Raw genomic sequence first — 21503 nt, 5'->3', positions numbered from 1 at the left:
TCTAAGCCAGTCCAGCTTAGTCCTTGAAACTAATCCAGTTCGAGATAGTCCGGTGTAACAAACGCACCCTTAGTGAACTCGCTGAGTCGACTCGCTGATTTTTTTTTAGGTTTTTGAGAAACTGCATGGAAACAACATGATTTCCCTGAAATTTGGTACTCGTGACGGCACCAAATGATTGGTCTGGCCCCACTCCAGCTTCCGAGCCATTGCTCTCGACTATCGCGGACACGAACTCTCCGACCCGCCTTCCCAACTAGACAAAGCCTCCTACCGCGACCTCATCAGTGGCGTCTTTGGAATTATCGATTCCCTTGCTATTCCTAAGGTACAAAATTTTCAGATACACTTTTTTGTTTTTAATTTTTGGCCTTTTTTGTTTTTAATTTTGGCTAGAAAATGAGCTCCAAATTTGAAAGTTGGTTCTTTGTTTCATTAATCATTGTTTGGTTGTTATTACAAGTTTGATTGAAAAAGCAATTTGTTGTAAAGATGACATTTGTGATTTCCAAACTCCCATTTGTTCATAATGGGTTGAATAAATCAAAGAAGAGTTCAAAGATACAAAAAACAGGAGAGTGTAGTAGGAGAATGAGAGTGTAAAATCACTACAACGTGCATTTATTTGCTTTGTTGTTCATCCGGCAAATGAAAAACTTATTGTTTCAAGGATTATAACATTTATATTTCCTTATGTGCTAATCATATTATGCAGTAAAAGCTTAAGAGAATTGCAATGTAACACGTTTGATCATAAATTTTACGTAGGTTTTCCTCGTGGGAAAAGAATTTTGGAGGTCGGCCAACGTACTTATTTGCCCTTGCGTACCTAGATAGGGTCTTGGGAGTTATAACAATCGGAGTGCCAATCATGCCACTAGGCCCTCTAAAATTCGTTAAAAAGCTCCCTGAGGGCTTATACATTTCAAGATGGCAGGTGTGTATTTTCTTGGTCTTGTTGTCCGTATCTATGCCATGACTAGCTTGCTTACAAGTTGCAACTTACTGTTACCACTACTATAGGAACCTGGCCGGGCAGAGGCTGATTTCAGGCGCTTTGATGCGAAAACAGTTGTTTGGAACATTTACATCCTTTTCTCCAGAAGCAAAATACCAATAGCTGTAGAAAACCAGGAGATCATGGACTTGGTGGATCCATCTGACCCTCTTCCCCCTTGGTTCACCAAGGAAGATCTTGCTGCATATGGAGCTCTGTATGAGAAATCGGGCTTCCAAACTGCACTGCACATTCCGTATAGGTAACGCATTTGATCTTCGAATCACTACTACTTCCGCATACTAGAAGAGTTAATGAAAAAAACATTATTATCGAATCATCAGACTTATCATTTGAAATTAGTTTAACCCTGCTAACTTGGATTCAAGTGGTAAGTACATGTTAATGATTTCTTGAACTTTACGTTATGTATTGGTAGGGCACTTAGAGAAGAATTCGGCTTGACGAATCTAATTGTTAAAGTTCCGTCACTTTATATAATGGGAGGCAAGGATTATGTAAACAAATTTCCAGGGATAGATTACTACATCGACATTGGGAGGGTGAAAAGTTTGTCCCCAATTTGGAGATTCAATTCATGTCCTAAAGATCGCATTTCGTTCAAGAACGGTCGCCGAACGAGGTTAATTAGCTTATCATTACCTTCCTTGAAAAGCACGTTTGATTGCTAATGCTTGTGTGAAGATTGTCAGAGACGAAGTGTTATTTATAGAAGGCTTTGCTGAGGTTTTATGTGAACCATTGGGAAATTATGCATATGATTCGATAATCTGAACAATATTTTATCTTAATTTGTACAAAAGATTGCTTTGTAATTTTGACATATAATGTTTCTCAAATACTACAGTAAGACTTGATTTGTTGCACGCTTTATTGAGATATGAATTTGCGGTTAAAGACACGCAATAAAAAAGTAATAACTGAATATCAAACTTGTCATTTATATGAGTTAAACATAACTCACTCACTGACACGTGGAAAAGAGAATCACAAATTATAAAAAAGGTGAAAACTCATAATTTTTAAACATTATTTAGCCAAAAGTCAAAAAGACCAAGAGATAGAAATCAGTGAGAGATAGAAAGGGAGAGTGAAATGAGCTAAAGAAGTGAAGGAGAAGAACTGACTTGTATTGAGTTGGAGAACCGGAAAAGACAAAAAGGTACTCTATCTTTTGACACATGGATGACACGTTAACGTGAGCGACATTGAAGAAAAACTTACTGAAACCAACAATATACGATAAAATGAGACACATTTACATATTTTAAAAAGTAAGTAAATTGGATCAAAATAAGTTTCAAGAGGCAGGATGAGATTTTTTTCACACTTTCAAAGGTGCACTAGTAATTGAGCCTTTTGATTATTGTCTATATAAATTTGAAACAGATATATGAGTGAGAAAATATATATTTTTTTAAGATGCTTATAGATTTTCATGACAATTAGGACCCTCATATGCAGGTATGTTTGTATTTCCAAAAATACCACTCATGCATGATGATGGAGTTGCATGGTTTCAGCTCTTCCTTGTTAATAATGCTACTAAACTCAATGCCTGCAACTTTATTTAGTCACAGGATTAACTTTCTTGCTAACTGGTTGCTTAAAATTCTACACATTCGTTTTAGTTAATTTGTTAGTGTTAATCACAACCTGAAATCTCATATAGTTACAATCTCTTTTTTTTCGATGGGCTATACAAAATATGCCCCGGCCTATATGTGCAGATGTTGGTGGTTTGTTAATCCAAGTGTTTGAACTCCATTCTCCAGCCGAAAAGTGGCATAGGCTCAATATGTACGGTGGGCGCTGGCCTTGGTCTGATCCAGATGATATGGGTCCTCAAAATGATAACCCAAGCTATGCAATTCTTTAGACCCACTTGATTCCGGATCTTGGAAAGTTGGGCTGTTTATTATAGAGCCATTCAATACTAATCTTAAATTGACTGCTATCTTGGTACAAACACGAACTCATAAAAATAAAATAAAGATATAAGCAAAAGCATATAATTCACTTTCATATAAACTATACATATGCAAGCTGTTGCTCTTTCCTATCATTTTCTTTGATCTTGATTTTTTAATTTATTTTTTATTGTTCTAGCCGAAAAAAAAAAGCATAGTTGGTATTCTTAATTTTGTATTATGACTAGGGAAATTATTCCAACAAAACTAAAGATAGTTGGAATTCATAATCTTGCTAGCAGGGAAAATAAAATTATATGGGACCAAATCAAGTGGGAATTCTCTAATAATATCTTGGACCAAATTAAGGGTTAAGGTTTATGTCCATTGATTAAGTATATTTTTTTTCATGTTAATAAAATTTTCTAATACCGCCAACATTATCTATAAAGAAATCCATAAAAAAAAAACAACTGATTTGTTCATTTCCAAAGTAGATTTTAAATTTCAAACATAAATTTTAAATTTGAAAGCTTATGTGGCACTTTGATTTTTTTTTAAAATTTTATTCTCCATCTGATATGTCAAATTTAAACCACTTTTTATTACATTATTTATTTTTCATGATTTTAATAAGTATTTAGAACAAAAAGTAAGAATAAAAGTTTGAACCACATTATTGTTAGCTTATTGTGAGACATTCCTGATAATATCGTTTGTTAAAAAAAAATTAAACTTGCTGACACTAATGCGTATTTTTTTACTGTTATTTCTGATGTGGACATTTAACTCCTCTTTTAAATATGCTTAGTTATCCCTTCCAAGCTAATCCTCTTTAAAAAATGCACTTAATCCTTAAATCCTTTAAACTAACAGAATTTCTGCTTGCAGTTGAACATCAGAGAAAAAAAAAATGTCCGCTTGGTTATAAATTTTTTCCAGCCGTTTGGCGATCACCCAACATGCATAGTCCTCCGTCCAATGAAAACGCACATGATTGACCAAAAGTGAAGGAAAATCGCCAAAAAAGAAGAAAAAAGTAAAGGAAAAAGGAAAAGGCTGAGGGAAATGGGGCCCAGCCTCATGGGTTGACGGGTTTATTAATTATAAGAAGAAGAAAGTAGTTCCGGCAGAAAAAAAAGAAAATCAATATCGCCAAAAACCTTGGGAGAGGATCCTCTCCGGACCCAAACCAACCGGAGCATCCGGATCCGTCTTCGTCGGCATCTTGGGCTTTCCCGGAGTCGGCGTCGTGCTTTCCCGAAGCCGGCGTCGTGACTTCCTCGGAGCTGGTTGTCGGAGAAGATGCAGAAGATGCATAATTGAAGAAGAAAGTTTTCCGATAAACAAACAAAGAAGGAAGAAGGAAGTGAAGAAGAAGAATTGAAGAAGAAGCAGAACTAAATCTGCAGAGAAGAAGGAAGAAGGAAATCTGCAGAGAAGAAGGAAGAAGGAGGAAGATCCGGAGGCTCCGGTGGGTTTGGGTCCGGAGAGGATCCTCTCCGAAAACCTTCAATTTGCCTAAAGAAAATGAAGGAAATGGATACCTGGTCGAGCTTAGGGAAGCTGTTAACTTTGGTGCTGGTGTTGGTGTCCTACCACTTTGCGGCTCGCAATTCCGGTCTTGTCTTTGATGTCCTCATCTTCCTCCTCTGCTCCCTCGGCCTCGTCTTTCACCAAGTGAATGCCTCAGTCCCCAATAAAGCCTCGTCGTCCTCCTCCTCCTCACCCGGATCCTCATCCTCATCCTCATCCTCATCCTCATCCTCATCGTCCTCCACCTCCTCGCCCTCATTCTCATCCTCATCGTCCACCTCCGCCTCCTTGTCCTCGTCCTCCTTCTCAAAAGGTTCGCTCTACGACGTGTTCATAAGCTTCAGAGGCGAAGACACACGTAAAAACTTCACGGGCCACCTCTATGAAGCATTAACAAAGGCTGGAATCAATGCTTTTATTGACGACGAAGAACTAAAAAGGGGAGAAGAATTAACAACCGCATTTGAGCGGGCAATCCAAGGTTCCAAGATCTCTATCATCGTCTTCTCTAGACAATATGCGAACTCCAGCTGGTGCCTCGAGGAGCTGGTTAAGATCATGGAGTGTAGAAGAACGCTGGGGCAATTAGTTTTGCCGGTATTCTATGACATTGATCCTTCGCATGTCAGGAAGCAGATTGACAGTTTTGGACAATTGTTTCTGAAACATATAGATGAAAAGAAGGTAGCGAGATGGAAGGAAGAGAGGTGGAGAACTGCTCTTACTGAAGCTTCGAATTTGTCTGGCTGGGATCTCCAAAACACTTTGGACGGGTACTTACTAATTTCTTCTCTTATGAATTTAGGCTTTAACGTGCCTTTTCTTATTAATTTGGAAGCATGAGATTTCTTAAACCTCTTTTAATAAAATCATACAATAAAGCTTCAACTGTTAAGCTTACACTAACACAGCAGGAGAGCCGCCGTCGAATGGCTGCAGAGGGAAGAGATGCTGGTTTTGTTTGTTTGTGTTTCTAATCTGAAATTTTAATTGATTTTTGCTAAGTTTAAACACAACACCTCAAAGAAGATTGTCTTAAATAAAATCTCTAGTCATGATAAGTAATTTTGTGTATTAGTTCAATTTCGTCTTGTAGTTGTATAATAATCTTCGTTTTGCTTCTCAACTTGACTAATGCCAGGCATGAAGCAAAGTTTATCAGGATGATTACTGAGGAAGTCACTAGGAAGCTGAACAACACATACTTAGACGTAGCGCCCTACCAAGTCGGAATAGATTCTCGAGTGCAAGATATTAGTAATTATTTATGCATTGGAGATTCAGATGATGTTCGGGTGATTGGAATTTTGGGCATGGGTGGAATAGGTAAAACAACGCTTGCTAAAGCCATTTATAATCAATTTTCTGACAAGTTTCGAGGTAAAAGTTTCCTTGAAAAAGTGAGGGAAAAGAAACTAGAAAAATTGCAAAAACAACTTCTTTCTGATATCTTGCAAACCACCAAGACAAAAGTAAGCAGTGTTGCTGCAGGGACCGCCTTGGTAGGGGAAAGATTTCGACGCTTAAAGGTACTTGTCATATTTGATGATGTAGACGATGTGAAGCAGCTACACGAATTAGCTAGAAATCGCCACTCTTTTGGCTCGGGGAGCAGAATTATCATCACAACAAGAAACGAACATGTGTTAAAAGAATTTGCAGTTGATATGGTATATCCGGCGATAGAAATGAAACGAGAAGAAGCTCTTGAGCTCCTAAGTTGGCATGCTTTCAGAAGTAGTTGTTGTCCTAGTCAATATCTTGAGCTTGCAAGAGAAGTTGTCAATTACTGTGGAGGAGTGCCATTGGCTCTTCAAGTTTTAGGTTCTAACCTGTTCAACCGAAGCATAGGAGATTGGAAAAGTACATTGGATAAATTGAAAGAAATTCCTCTTGATAACATTCAGGAACAGCTGAAAATAAGTTACAAAGGGTTGAATGATGACTACGAGAGGGAGATATTCCGCGATATATCTTGGTTGAGCTTAGGGAAGTTGTTAACTCTGGTGCTGGTGTTAGTGCCCTACCACTTTGCGGCTCGCAATTCCAGTCTTGTCTTTGATGTCCTCATCTTCCTCCTCTGCTCCCTCGGCCTCGTCTTTCGCCAAATGAATATCTCCGTCCCCGATAAAGCCTCATCCTCGTCCTCCTCCTTGCCCTCATCCTCATCGTCCTCCTCCGCCTCCTCGCCCTCACCCTCATCCTCATCTTCCTCCTCTGCCTCCTCTGCCTCCTCCACCTCCTTGCCCTCATCCTCATCCTCATCGTCCTCCTCTGCCTCCCTGTCATCGTCCTCCTCAAAAGGCTCACTTTACGAAGTGTTCATAAGCTTTAGAGGCGAAGACACACGTAAAAACTTCACGGGCCACCTCCACGAAGCATTGACAAAGGCCGGAATCAACGCCTTTATTGACGACGAAAAACTAAGAAGAGGAGAAGATATAACTACCGAACTTGTGCGGGCAATCCAGGGTTCTAGGATCTCTATCATCGTCTTCTCAAGATGGTACGCGGACTCCAGCTGGTGTCTCGAGGAGCTGGTTAAGATCATGGAATGTAGAAGAACGCTAGGGCAATTAGTTTTGCCGATATTCTATGACGTTGATCCTTCGCATGTCAGGAAACAGACTGGTAGTTTTTCACAATCGTTTCTGAAACATACAGATGAAAAGAAGGTAGAGAGGTGGAAGTTAGAGAGGTGGAGAACCGCTCTTAATGAAGCTTCGAATTTGTCTGGGTGGGATCTCAGAAACACTTTGGACGGGTACTTACTAATTTCTTTTCTTATGAATTAAGGCTTTAACGTACCTTTGCTTATTAATTTGGAAGCATGCGATTTCTTAGACCTCTTTTAATAAAATCATACAATAAAGCTTAAACTGTTAAGGCTACACTAATCACAGCTGGGAAGCTGCCGGCGAATGCCTGCGGTGGGGATGCTGGTTTTGTTTGTTTGTGTTTCTTATTTAATTTTAAGTTTAATTGATGTCTGCTAAGTTTAAGCACAACACCTCAAAGAAAATTGTCTTAATTAAAATCTCTAATCATGATAAATAATTTTGTGTATTAGTTCAATTTCGTCTTGTAGTTGTATAACAATCTTCGTTTTGCTTCTCAACTTCACTAATGCCAGGCATGAAGCAAAGTTTATCAGGATGATTACTAATGAAGTCACTACGAAGCTGAACAACAAATATTTAGACGTAGCGCCCTACCCAGTCGGAATAGATTCTCGAGTGCTAGATATCAGTAAATGTTTAGGCATCGGATGTTCGGATGATGTTCGCGTGATTGGAATTACAGGTATGGGTGGAATAGGTAAAACAACGATTGCAAAAGCCATTTATAACAAATTTTATGAAATGTTTGAAGGTAAAAGTTTCCTTGAAAAAGTGAGGGAAAAGAAACTAGAAAAATTGCAAAACCAACTTCTTTCTGATATCTTGCAAACGACCAAGACAAAGGTAAGCAGTGTTGCTGCAGGGACCGCCTTGGTAGGGGAAAGATTTCAATGCTTAAAGGTACTTGTCATATTTGATGATGTAGACGATGTGAAGCAGCTACACGAATTAGCTGGAAATCGCCACTCTTTTGGCCCGGGGAGCAGAATTATCATCACAACAAGAAACAAACATATACTAAAGCAATTTGCAGTTGATATGATATTTCCGGCAAAAAGAATGGATCGAAAAGAAGCTCTTGAGCTCCTAAGTTGGCATGCTTTCAGAAGTAGTTGTTGTCCTAGTAAATATCTCGAGCTTGCAAAAGAAGTTGTCAATTACTGTGGAGGACTGCCGCTGGCTCTTCAAATTTTAGGATCTACTCTTTTCGAAGGAAGTGTAGCAGAATGGAAAAGTATATTGGATAAATTGAAAATAATTCCTCCTGGAAAAATTCAGGCACAGCTGAAAATAAGCTACGACGGGCTAAATGATGATTATGAGAGGGGGATATTCCTTGATATAGCTTGTTTTTTTATCGGAATGGACAAGAATGATGTCATACAAATCTTGGATGGTTGTGGCCTTTATGCAACAGCAGGAATCAAGGTCCTCCTTAATCGGTGCCTTGTAACTATTAATGGCAAAAACAAGATGATGATGCATGATTTGCTTCGTGATATGGGCAGAGATATCGTGCATGCAGAAAATCCTGATTTCCCTGGAGAACGAAGTAGATTGTGGCGTCCTGAAGATGTAAATGCTGTGTTGATAGACAAATCTGTAAGTACTTTCCTAATCGAACTTTATGTTAAATGTGTACGTAATGAAAGAGAAGTATAAGTAATCGAACTTTTTTTCATGCAAAGCCTTCTCTTATTTAGAGTCTGTTTTTCGGATAGCAGGGAACTGAAAAAATTGGTGGTCTGGCTTTGAATATGCTGAGCCTTGAAGAGGCTAGTTTCAGTACTGAGGCATTTAGAAATATGAAGGGACTGAGATTGCTCCAACTAAACTACGTTCGGCTTGCTGGGGGATACCAATGTCTTTCCAAAAATCTAAGATGGTTGTGCTGGCATGGATTCCCATTGGAGTTCATACCAATAGAATTGTGTCAACCAAGCATAGTCGCTATCGACATGCGGTATAGCAGCCTCAAACAAGTTCTTTGTGAGTATTCTGGGGTAAGTACAATGCGTAACCTGAACCAAATTAGGAATTATTTTTATGCTCTGCATCTTCTTTTTGGATTTAAATTTTTAATTTAAATTTGATTTTTCTTAACAGTTGCTTAGTAAGTTGAAGATTCTGAATCTCAGCCACTCCCACGATCTAACACAATTGCCAGACTTTTCGAAATTCCCAAATCTTGAGAAATTGATACTCAAAGACTGTAAGAGGTTGGCTAAAGTTCACAAGTCCATCGGAGATCTCAAGAGTCTTGTGTTGGTGAATTTGAAAGACTGTGAAACGCTTAAGGCTCTCCCGAGGAGTTTCTACAAGTTGAAATCTGTCAAAACTCTTGTTCTCGATGGCTGTTCAAGATTCCGAAGCTTGTCTGAGCACTTGGGAAAAATGGCATCATTGGTCACTCTTTTTGCTGATGGGACGGCCATAAAAAAAGTACCACCTTCCATCGTACGACTGGAGAAGCTCGAGCGCTTATCTTTGAGTTACTTGAAGTGTCCTTTGCAGCTACCTTCCTTACGAGGCTTAGGCTCTTTAACAGAGTTATCTTTGGGACACTGCAATTTAATGGAAGTGCCTAATGATATTGGGTGTAGTCTACCTTGTTTAGAGTACTTATTTCTAGATAACAATAATTTTCAGAGCCTTCCAAGCCTCAGTGGCCTGTCCATGCTTATTGAACTACGCTTGGATAGTTGCAGAAACCTTGTCGAGATCACAGATTTACCAAAAAGTTTGGGTATCCTGGAGATGAAGGACTGCTCTGCATTAGAAAGAATGTCAGATTTTTCAGGCATGTCGACAATCGTGTATCTCAGTTCCCCCAAACTCATTGAGTTTCCAGGCTTGGAGAGCGCGTTAAACTCGGGCCTCAGACTTGATATGTTAACACACAACAATGTCATGGATTTCCTTCTTAAGGATAGCACGCTACAGGTTCTCTCTCTTCCACAGCACCCCCTCTCCTCCCTCCCTCGCATATGTGTGTTATGCATGTATTACTCACACAAATCTTGTTCAACATGGTGTAGGGATGGACAGGAGATGGATACATGAGACTTGTAGGAAGGCAAATTCCCACTTGGTTCAATCAAGTCAACGAGGGTGCCCAAGTCTCTTTTGAAGTGCCTAAGGAAATTGGTTGTAATGCAAAAGCATTGGCTGTGTGCCTGGCTTGTGTTGCTCGTGACGACAGCTCGTCTGATCCTCAGGGGTATTATGATATTTATGTTATTAATCACACCAAGGGTACTAGTTTTTATGTCAGTATAAGAAATGATATTGTCAAACAAGAGTACCTTTGCCTGGGAAATATATCGTTGTCGGAAACTGAGTTCAATTTGGAAGAAGGTGATTTGGTCCATGTTATTGCAAAATTTCCAGATACTGTGGTAAAAATAGGGGTACGTTTACTATGCAACAAACTTACGACTTTCGAAGGTTGGTCCTTTTTTTACTATTCTATCCCTTACGAACGGGCCTTAGAAAAAATTTCTACCGAAGTTGATGATTCTGATGAGGATCATGAAGATGATGATTTTGATGAGGATGATGACAACGACGATGAGGATGATGATGAGGAGGACCAAGACGATGATGAAGATGATGATGAGGGGGACCAAGACGGTGATGCTAATGATGACGATGATGACAACCATAATGACAAACCACGACGACTAAGCTAGGAAACTTTCTGGTTTAATCATCTAGTTTGCAGATACAGTATGTATTTTTTTGCATGCCTTTGATCTGTTTTTAATATGTTCTCTCTTTTTGAACTTTCTTGTTTCTGTGGTGGTTTAATTTAACTTATAAATGCATTTAAGGTTTTTAATATGTTCAGAGAAGCCCTCTTCTTCTCTCCTCCCATCATTCTCCGGGACTTGGCACCCAACTGTTTGCTTCTATTCGCTGCTTTCTTGCCAGGAACCCTTTCTATCATCAAAAGTTAGTCCCTTTGACCTTTCATCATCAGTGTCAATCATTTTTTCATGACAAATAGGACCTCACATGCAGGTCTAGTTGTACTTCCTAAAATACCACTCATGCATGATGATGGAGTTGCATGGTTTCTGCTCTTGTTAATAATGCCGCTAAACTCAACGCCTGCAACTTTATTCTGTCGAAGAGGATTAACTTTCTTGTTAACTGGTTGCTAAAAATTCTATACGGTAGTTTTAGTTAATTTTTGGTGTCAATCACAATCTGAAATCTCATAGTTACAATCTCTTTTTCGGATGGGCTATACAGAATATGCCCCGGCCTAGAGGTGCAGATGCTGCTGGTCTGTCACTCCGAGAGTTAGAACTCCACCCTCCAGACGAAGAGTGGAGCAATATGTACGGAGGAGGGCCTTGTTCTGATCCAGATGATATGGGTCCTCAAGATGATACCCCCAAGCTATGTAATTCTTCAAGATCCACCAGATGATATGGCCGAGGAAGCGCAAGGTGGCTCATGCATCGGTCAGAGGGTTGTTGTGGGGAGGAGAGGAGGGGGACAGAGGGACTGACAGATTGGAGAGAGATGGGAGCTACGGGCTTCGACCGAGTGAGAGAGAGATTTAGCTAGGTCCTCTGCCAGGACCTATGGGACTTTCTCCAATTTTAGAGAGAGATATGGACAGCGGGAGAGAGAGAGAGGAGAAAGCATGGCTGTGTGCATTTTTTGGGGTTAATGGGTTACCGCATAAGGTTGGTGAGGAGAGAATGGCAGAGGGAGGTATGGGAGGGTAGGGGTTTTCAGTTTTTTTCCTCTGATTCAACAGGTAATGCACTGTTTTAAATTCATTGTTTATTGTTTGGTTTGCCATTTGCTTTGTTAAAAGTTACCGTCATTGAAATTTTGTTGTTTAGCTCTCGAATTCTCTCTCTCTCTCTCTCTCTCTCTCTCTGTCTCTCTCTCTCTGTCTCTCTCTCTCTCGCAGTTCCTCCGCTTCTTCTCATCAAGCTTCAATTCGCCATAAGTTTGCCATACAACGATGAAATCGAGCAAGGTTTCGTCGATTTCGGTCAACTTGGGCTACCCCCAACGTCCGGTAAGGTATCAATCTCTTCATATCCTCACGACTGTAGCTTCTCTGGTTTTCGCTTTGATTTTTATGGAAGGTATGAGATTTCTTTAATTTTTTGCTTGGTTTATGATTTTTTTTTGTGGATTGGACCAGTTGGGGGCTATGGGTTTCTTGAAGCTCAAAAGCGTCGGATTTTATGGAACAAATGGGTCTCAGAGAAGCAGATTACACTGCAGTGGTAGCGCATGACCTGGTGGGCCCGGATTTGGTAGTGTTCTTACCTCTGTTTCTTCAATTTTTTAGTTTCTCTTATATGTAATTTCTGCGCTTGCTGTTGAAATGAATATTCTGGTGGAAACTCCTCTCCCACTGCCTCAAGCCAAAACCAAACCCAGCTCCGGTCCTCTACAAATCAAACCTCACAAAGTAAAGCACACCGATTTTGTTTTGTATTTCTGGTCCAGTAACCGTAGGTAAAGCGAAGAACTGTATATGTGGCTGAGAGAATAAGAGCAAAATTATCAAGTGCTTCCATGTAGATTCATCCATGCTTCTGATGAATCTGGTTGTGGTCTCTGTGTATTTGCGCATCCATATATCTCTGATTTGTCCAACATGCTCATGGATTTTTCCGTATGATTTTGCAGGGCAAATTACTATATTGCCTATTTTCCTTTCAAATCCAACGGGTCGAAGCAGGCTAGAGCTGGTATAGATTACGAATATTTGTTGTGCATAGCACTGTAATTTTGATTGGTGAGGTCGGCCTAATTTAAAAAAAGAACATCCATCTTTCAATTCAATAGTAAGGGCCCTCATTCAAATATAATTTTTGCATAGCACTATAAACTGTATGTGTAGTTACAAAATTGCTATTTTGATTGGTAGCTCTGTTGATTTTTGCTAAGTTAATTTGAATTTATACCGACTTCACTTTATTTTTAGTACAATTATTTGCTTTCTGGTATTTCGAATCTTTTGATAGAGTTAGAAAAGAAAGGATTGTAATTTTTCAACTTTAGGCTCGACAAATGATTGATATTTTGAAACTTTAGGCGCTTGGGAAGCGTTTGATTTGAGTTTCCACATCTGATTCAGTATGAGGTATACATGACTGATTATGTTTTTGGATAAGGATTAGGGGATTTGGGTGATTAGGTTTTAGTTTCTAGCTTTTGGGTATATTTTGAGAGTGAGAGAGAGAGAGAGAGAGAGATTTTGTTTTTTGTAATTTTGTGTAACATTTATAATTACATCATGTTATGGGTTCTCATGAGGGATTCGATTGGCTATTGGGGAGAGGGATAGGGAGAAGGAGATTTTGTTTATATTTTGGGTAAAGTTTTTAGTTACATCAGGTTATGGGTTCTCATGAGGGATTGGATTGGCTTTGAGAGGTAGGGAGTATACAGTCAGAGAGAGAGGTAGGTGATTTGCAGAAATGGAGATTAGGGTGAGAGAAAAACCGAACAGAATGGGTGAAAGAGAGATTTAGGGTTGGGGTTAGGAAGGCAGAGGAATGGAAGGGAAGGGGAGGATGAGAGAGAGACAGGCTGGGCCCTTTTGTCCTATTTTTTTGTAATTGATTTGGGGTTTTGTTTGGGTTTGGGTTCTGATTGGTGTGAAGAGGCTTGGTTACAGAGAGTATATGTTTTATGCTAATTTGTGCCCTGCTTCTGCAATTTTGTGCGTCAGGGTTTCTGGGTTATCATTTATCATTTGATTTTTTTGGTTGGTTGGTTTATTTTGCAGGTTCCATTTACACAGGGACGAAGACATCTTGGCCATCTTCCATGATTTTGGTACACTTGAGGGTGAGATTAGTTCCACGATTTTGCAGGTTCCCCTTTGCATCTATAGCTACCAGTCTCAGCATGTTCGATTCCATCCTGCTGAGTAAGATTAGTTAAACCCTCTCTACTAATTCATTCTATTTTGGTTTTGGTTTTGAAGGAAATCTGTGTAAATTAGTTTGGGAATTTTTCAGGTTCTAATGGCCGGTCCCAAGCCCGGATAAAGGAGGAGGGGGAGGGCGTCAGGTAGTCGACAGCCGGCACTCCATGATCACGTCGAATCCTTATGAAAATGAATCCAGAACAAAATCGCGCTAAAGCTAGGGCGTCACCCGTAAGTGGCGCGCTGTGTGGCCCGAGCACAGTGATAAGTGAGCAAGGGTCGCTGTATCTCCATCGGCACCCGGATGCAGTGTTAAATGAGCAAGGGGGCCATAGAAACTTCTTTTCGAACGACTCCACTCAAAGTTGTTTGGGAGCATATGCTCCTATCAACTTTACCCGGGACACACAAAAGAAGTACTTTGATCCTATTAGACGGGGGAGGGTGAAGAAGCTAGGACAGAAGGGTAGAGTTCAAGAGAGCAAAATGCGTTTAGGAACGTGGAATATAGGAACCTTAACGGGAAAATCTATGGAAGTAGTGGAAGTTATGGTGAGGAGAAGGATAAATATTATGTGCCTACAAGAAACTAAGTGGGTTGGTAGTAAGGCAAAGGATCTAGAAAACTCAGGGTTTAAACTTTGGTATTCGGGCACAAATAGAACGAGAAACGGTGTTGGCATCATCGTGGACAAGACCTTGGTACAAGATGTTGTAGATGTCAAGAGGGTAGGAGATAGAATCATGGCAATCAAGATTGTAATAGGACAAGAACTTATCAATGTGATTAGTGCGTACGCACCTCAAGTAGGGTTGGATACGAGTTCGAAGGAGAAATTTTGGGAAGATCTTGGAGACTTGGTGCAAGGAATTGCTCAGACGGAGAAGTTATTTATAGGAGGAGATTTAAATGGACACGTGGGCAGGGAGACAGGCAACTATGGAGGTTTTCATGGTGGCCATGGTTTTGGGGAGAGAAACGAGGATGGGGAAGCTATCTTGGATTTTGCAATGGCATATGATCTCTTCTTAGCCAACACCTTCTTTAAGAAGAGAGAAGAACATGTGATCACCTACAAGAGTGGGTCGTCAAAAACACAAATAGATTTTCTTCTAATGAGGAAAGGGGATCGTATAACTTGTAAGGATTGCAAAGTTATACCAGGAGAGAGCGTGGCTAATCAACATCGCTTGTTGGTGATGGATGTACATATCAAAAGAGTAAGACAAAAGAACAAGACTTGGAAGTGCCCAAGAACTAGATGGTGGAATCTAAAAGAAGAAAAACAAGCCATTTTCAAAGAGAAGGTAATCACCCAATGTGTGTGGGATAGAGAGGGGGAAGCTAGCCAAATGTGGGATTCCATGGCTAGTTGTATCCGAAAAGTAGCAAAAGAGGTATTAGGAGAGTCCAAGGGCTTTGCCCCACACCAAAAGGAATCTTGGTGGTGGAATGAGGAGGTACAAACAAAGGTGAAGGCTAAGAAGGAATGTTGTAAAGCCTTATACAAGGAGAGGACCGATGAAAATGGTGAAAGGTATAGAAAAGCGAAGCAAGAGGCGAAGAAAGCTGTCAGAGAAGCTAAGTTAGCGGCTTACGACGATATGTATAAACGACTAGATACCAAAGAAGGAGAGTTGGATATCTATAAACTAGCTAGAGCAAGGGAAAAGAAGACAAGGGACCTAAACCAAGTGAGGTGCATCAATGATGAGGATGGAAAGGTTCTTGCTACAGAGAACGCGGTTAAAGACAGATGGAGAGGTTATTTTCATAATCTTTTCAATGAAGGACATGAAAGGAGTGATTCTTTAGGAGAGTTGAGTAACTCAGAAGAGTGTAGAAACTACTCCTTTTATCGTCGAATCCGGAAGGAAGAAGTGGTTGTAGCTTTGAAGAAGATGAAGCATAGAAAAGCAATAGGCCCAGACGATATACCAATCGAAGTGTGGAAAGTTTTGGGAGAGACAGGTATAACATGGCTCACTGACCTTTTCAATAGGATTTTGAAAACGAAGAAGATGCCAAATGAGTGGCGAACGAGCACTTTGGTGCCTATCTACAAGAATAAGGGCGACGTACAAAATTGCATGAACTATAGGGGTATTAAGCTAATGAGTCATACAATGAAGCTCTGGGAGAGAGTCATTGAGCATAGATTGAGGCAAGAGACACGGGTTTCGGACAACCAATTCGGGTTCATGCCAGGGCGCTCAACCATGGAGGCAATCTATCTCTTACGAAGATTGATGGAAAGATATAGAGATGGGAAAAAGGATTTACACATGGTCTTTATAGATTTGGAAAAAGCGTATGATAGGGTCCCAAGAGACATTCTTTGGAGGATTTTAGAGAAGAAAGGAGTACGAGTAGCATATATCCAAGCTATAAAGGATATGTATGAAGGAGCAAAGACCGCCGTAAGAACTCATGAAGGACAAACCGAAAGCTTTCCCATAACTGTAGGATTACATCAAGGCTCATCCTTAAGTCCTTACCTTTTTGCGTTGGTAATGGATGAGTTAACAGGACATATTCAAGATGATATTCCTTGGTGTATGCTTTTCGCAGACGATATAGTGTTGATAGATGAAACTCAGGAAGGGGTAAATGCAAAGCTTAACCTTTGGAGAGAAGTGTTGGAATCTAAAGGTCTTCGCCTCAGCCGATCAAAGACAGAATATATGGAGTGCAAGTTCAGTGCAAATAGAGGCCAAAACGAGTTAGGGGTGAGGATCGGAGATCAAGAAATACCAAAGAGCGACCGTTTTCGTTACCTAGGATCTATCTTGCAAAAGAACGGAGAATTAGATGGAGATCTCAACCATAGAATACAAGCTGGATGGATGAAGTGGAAGAGTGCATCCGGCGTGTTGTGTGACCGCCGTATGCCACTGAAGCTCAAGGGAAAATTTTATAGGACGGCAATAAGGCCGGCAATGCTGTATGGCACAGAATGTTGGGCGGTGAAACATCAACACGTACACAAAATGGGTGTAGCGGAGATGAGGATGCTTCGTTGGATGTGTGGGCACACGAGAAAGGATAAGATTAGGAATGAGGATATCCGGGGTAAAGTAGGAGTAGCCGAAATTGAAGGAAAGATGAGAGAAAATCGGTTACGGTGGTTTGGACATGTGCAAAGAAGGCCTACTGACGCTCCGATTAGAAGATGCGACTATGGGACAGAGGTTCAGGACCGAAGGGGTAGAGGAAGACCTAGGAAAACTTTGGAAGAGACTCTAAGAAAAGACTTAGAGTACTTGGATCTAACGAAGGACATGACACAGGATCGAGCACAATGGCGTTCTAAGATTCATATAGCCGATCCCACTCAGTGACTTGGATTTTCCAAGTCTCCAACCAAGAAGTTTTCCTCACTCGGGAAATTAAGGGAACACTACCCCAACCTACATGCTCCACTCAGAAAGCTTCAACATACAAGCTTCAACAAAAGAAAATTCAAAGAACTTAGCGAAGAAGGCTTTGGTGTATTTAACACAATACGTTGAAATGAAGGAAAGCTTATTTATTGATATCCCCGATAAGCTACAAATATGTACATATACATGAGTCAAAATAAACACACAAGAGGGAGCCTTCACAAAGGTTGCTTAGGAGAAGTCTCAGCAGTCGGTAGAGCCCCAGAAAGAGAAGGCACCGGAGGGGGATCATTTGGAGCCTCAGTACTGGACAGAACCCTAGAAGGAGGAGGCATCAGAGGTTGATCATTTGGAGCTTCATTACGCGGTACAGCCCCAGAAGACGAAGGCAATAAATGCCTTTGGAACAAACCCACAAATCTCTGATGATCAAGTAAAACCTGACCATCAGTTTCCTTCATCTGGTCAAGCTTCCTCTTCATGTTTGTAGCATAGTCATGTGCGAGCCGGTGCAACTGTTTATTCTCATGCTTGAGCCCTCTAATCTCCTGTTTGAGACTCATCACTTCAGCCGCCAATGATTCAACTTGGCGGGTTCGAGCAAATAGGCGTTGTGCCATATTAGACACAGAACCTGCACACTGAACACTGAGAGCCAGCGAATCCTTAACAGCTAACTCATCAGACCGTTTGGAAAGTAGTCTGTTATCTTTGGGAGTGAGAAGGTTCCTGGCCACCACCGCAGCGGTCATATCATTCTTCATCACGGAATCCCCAACGGTAAGAGGACCAGTTGGGGAGACGAAGGATGGGCGCCATATGTTGTCTGGAGAAGGCGGGGCTGCCTCTTCAACAAGGTTCAAGTCAAAACGACGGTCGGAGGGGCCAGACATTTTCAAAGGTGTTGAAGAGAGAAGAGGTCGGACAAATCAAGATCTTAGAAGTGCAAGAATGAAGCTTCTACTAGTGGAGATTCAAGTGTGCTTTGGAACTTAATGCCAGCCCCTATAAAAATCTGCACTCGACGGAGCTTCAGAAATCAAAGAGGCGCCTGCTCAGAAATCGAAGAGGCGTTTGCTTTCTCAAAAGTTGGGCTGCTTAGAGATCACGAGGGTTGATCTCAGAAATCGAAGAGCCGTTTGCTTTCTCAAAAGTTGGGCTGCTCAAAGACCACGAATGCCGATCTCAGAAATCGAAGAGGCGCTCGCTTTCTCAAAAGCTGGGCTCCCTAGAGACCACGAGGGCCGATCTCAGAAATCGAAGAGGCACCTACTTTTCCAGCCTTGTCAGCACCTGTCACACGCACACTCAGCTTTGCGGAAATTATGGGCATTCTGTCAAAGACTTCTGGGGAAGTAGAAAACACATGAATCTTACTGTTCAATCACCCACTTCCCACACGCAACAATAGCTCATGGGTACCACAGATAACTTTGCCAAAGTTCTCTGCCAAAGTTGAGCACGTGAAGCTTGCAGCTCCCACTACATCGCTCTGACCAAGAAGGGTAAAAGAATAGCAAAGAAACAGCACTAACAAAGTTTAGACCCATAAATTTTGAAGGTCTAGCTACCATATTATTACCCACAAGGGTAAAGGAACAGTACCACTGTTGGATAATTGGAAAGTCCATGTATGTCAACCTCTGTGCTTCGTGGCAAGGTAGACTAGCAAACATGCCCAACCTTTACTCACATTCGAGAAAACACTCCCAATAAGATTGCTTGCTCCAAAATCGAAGAGGTACCGTCCTCCGAATCTAAAGAGCCAGACTCCCAACATGACTACTTTCTTAAAAATCGAAGAGAGGGTAAAGGAACAGTACCATTGCTGGATAATTGGAAAGTCCCTGTGTGTCAACCTCTGTGCTTCGTGGCAAGGTAGACTAGCAAACATGCCCAACCTTTACTCACATTCGAGAAAACACTCCCAACAAGATTGCTTGCTCCAAAATCGAAGAGGCACCGCCCTCCGAATCTCGAGAGCCACTCTCCCAACATGATTACTTTCTCAAAAATCGAAGAGACACTGCTCCCCGAATCTCGAGAGCCAGACCCCCAGCATGATTGCTTTCTCAAAAATCGGTGAGGCACCGTTCTCCGAATCATTCGAAGAGGCGCTCGCTTTCTCAAAAGCTGGGCTGCTCAGAGACCACGAGGGCCGATCTCAGAAATCAAAGAGGCACCTACTTTTCTAGCCTTGTCAGCACCTGTCACACGCACACTCAGCTTTGCAGAAATTATGGGCATTCTGTCGAAGACTTCTGGTGACGTAGAAAGCACATGAATCTTACTGTTCAATCACCCACTTCCCACACGCAACAATAACTCATGGGTACCACAGATCACTTTGCCAAAGTTCTCTGCCAAAGTTGAGCACGTGAAGCTTGCAGCTCCCACTACATCGCTCTGATCAAGAAAGGTAAAAGAATAGCAAAGAAACAGCACTAACAAAGTTTAGACACATAAATTTTGAAGGTCTAGCTACCATATTATTACCCACAAGGGTAAAGGAACAGTACCACTGCTGGATAATTGGAAAGTCCCTGTGTGTCAACCTCTGTGCTTCGTGGCAAGGTAGACTAGCAAACATGCCCAACCTTTACTCACATTCGAGAAAACAGTCCCAACAAGATTGCTTGCTCCAAAATCGAAGAGGCACCATCCTCCGAATCTCGAGAGCCAGACTCCCAACATGACTACTTTCTCAAAATCGAAGAGAGGGTAAAGGAACAGTACCATTGCTGGATAATTGGAAAGTCCCTATGTGTCAACCTTTGTGCTTCGTGGCAAGGTAGACTAGCAAACATGTCCAACCTTTACTCACATTCGAGACAACACTCCCAACAAGATTGCTTGCTCCAAAATCGAAGAGGCACCGCCCTCCGAATCTCGAGAGCCAGACTCCCAACATGATTACTTCCTCAAAAATCGAAGAGACACTGCTCTCCGAATCTCGAGAGTCAGACCCCCAACATGATTGCTTTCTCAAAAATCGAAGAGGCATCGTTCTCCGAATCTCGAGAGCCAGATACCACAGACCACTTTTTCAAAGTGCTCTGACAGAGTTAAAACATGTGAAACTGGCAGCTCCCACTACCGTGCTATGACCAAGCAGGGTAAAGGAATAGCATTACTACTTGTTGTTAGGGAGACTCCTATATATGTCGACCTCCATCCCCAACGGAAAGGCAGACCTGCAAAAATGCTCAACCCTTCATCATATCTGAGAGGGCACTCCCAACAAAGCCTTTAGAAATATTCAGCTTTCTTTCCCCCCGATAATACCTCTGCAAACAAGCTATACTAGAGCAAGAATATCTCATATCATCAGGGTTAAAAGCAAGAGTATCCCATATCATGCTTTTTCCCTGTTTTTTCTTTTGGCCTTGTTTTTACCTACAAGACAAGGAGAAAGAGAGCAATCAGTCAGCACTTGGAATCAAGCTTCCAGCCAGGAACTGACTGCCTGGAACCCCTTACCTGATTACTTACCTGGCATTGCTCTCGAGTACTCATCTTCAACATCTTATGTTTCCAGGGAAGATTCCGCATCTGCTTGAGGAACAGATAGGGCAAGTGCGAAGGATACAAGGAAGCATGTGGAGACAAGCGTAACAGCACACGTGCCGATACATCCATTACTCTGTCAAAAGCAAAAGTATCCCATATCAGCAGGGTGGAACGTACTCTAGATTTGATGGACTTGTTTTGACCCTCAAATTCTTCAGTCGGCCTTATACTCTGGAGGAAACCAGAAAACCCTCCAGCTCAGTTCAAGAATAAGCCTGTGGAAAGTTACTTCTTCAAAAGCAAAAGTATCTCATATCATCTCTTCTCATTTTTCTTCTCTTTATCCTTCATGCTGCTGCAAGATGGGGAGAAGGTGAACAATCAGTCGGAGCTCTGATTGCTTACCTTGTCTGTCACCTCTTTCAGCAGACCCCCTAGCTCGGCGACTTGGGGGACTCCTACTACATGGTTTGTATCGCGCTTGACCAAGCCTGAAACTACAAGTAAGCTTCAAGTGAAATTGATACATTACCTTGTGCATCTCCACCAGTTAAAGATACCACCCCTGGATGGAGGAAGAGTACTTCCAGAGAAGATGCCACATCTAC

At 41.4% G+C, this 21503-nt stretch overlaps 2 protein-coding genes across 12 annotated transcripts in view; both read left to right on the top strand.

Moving 5' to 3' along the window:
* LOC126622351 (disease resistance protein RUN1-like) overlaps positions 1-21503 on the top strand; it is a 78458-nt gene that overhangs the window by 16464 nt on the left and 40491 nt on the right. For 2 of the 10 annotated variants that reach the window (XM_050291050.1, XM_050291054.1), the window contains exons 5-9: positions 4439-5237; positions 5606-7228; positions 7598-8687; positions 8807-9088; positions 9192-10028. In XM_050291050.1, coding sequence (XP_050147007.1) covers positions 4459-5237; positions 5606-7228; positions 7598-8687; positions 8807-9088; positions 9192-10028 — 4611 coding nt within the window. In that variant the 5' untranslated portion in view covers positions 4439-4458. Of the gene's footprint in view, positions 1-4438; positions 5238-5605; positions 7229-7597; positions 8688-8806; positions 9089-9191; positions 10029-10123; positions 10929-21503 lie in introns of those variants that run through there. The other 8 variants (XM_050291058.1, XM_050291055.1, XM_050291056.1 and 5 more) reach the window with 7 other exon arrangements.
* On the top strand, positions 190-1875 carry LOC126622380 (uncharacterized). 2 transcript variants are annotated; one of them, XM_050291104.1, is made up of 4 exons: positions 190-328; positions 769-933; positions 1024-1259; positions 1437-1875. In XM_050291104.1, the coding sequence occupies exons 2-4, from the start codon at positions 931-933 to the stop codon at positions 1687-1689; spliced, it is 492 nt and encodes a 163-aa protein (XP_050147061.1). In that variant the 5' UTR covers positions 190-328; positions 769-930; the 3' UTR covers positions 1690-1875. The 2 variants fall into 2 exon arrangements, with proteins under 2 accessions (XP_050147061.1, XP_050147060.1); XM_050291103.1 differs by having other exon boundaries at positions 769-937.

Source organism: Malus sylvestris, chromosome 5, assembly GCF_916048215.2.
Source record: "Malus sylvestris chromosome 5, drMalSylv7.2, whole genome shotgun sequence".
Lineage (NCBI taxonomy): Eukaryota > Viridiplantae > Streptophyta > Magnoliopsida > Rosales > Rosaceae > Malus > Malus sylvestris.
The sequence above is the reverse complement of the archived record's forward strand: the minus strand, read 5'-3'. Positions and strand labels throughout refer to the sequence as shown.

What these genes read in the sequence shown, in the direction of transcription:
- LOC126622380 (XM_050291103.1), top strand. Translation starts at nt 872, where the DNA reads ATGCCACTAGGCCCTCTAAAATTCGTTAAAAAGCTCCCTGAGGGCTTA. An exon ending in TATACATTTCAAGATGGCAG is followed by an intron (nt 938 to 1,023) that starts GTGTGTATTTTC and finishes CCACTACTATAG; the next exon opens with GAACCTGGCCGGGCAGAGGC. An exon ending in GCACTGCACATTCCGTATAG is followed by an intron (nt 1,260 to 1,436) that starts GTAACGCATTTG and finishes ATGTATTGGTAG; the next exon opens with GGCACTTAGAGAAGAATTCG.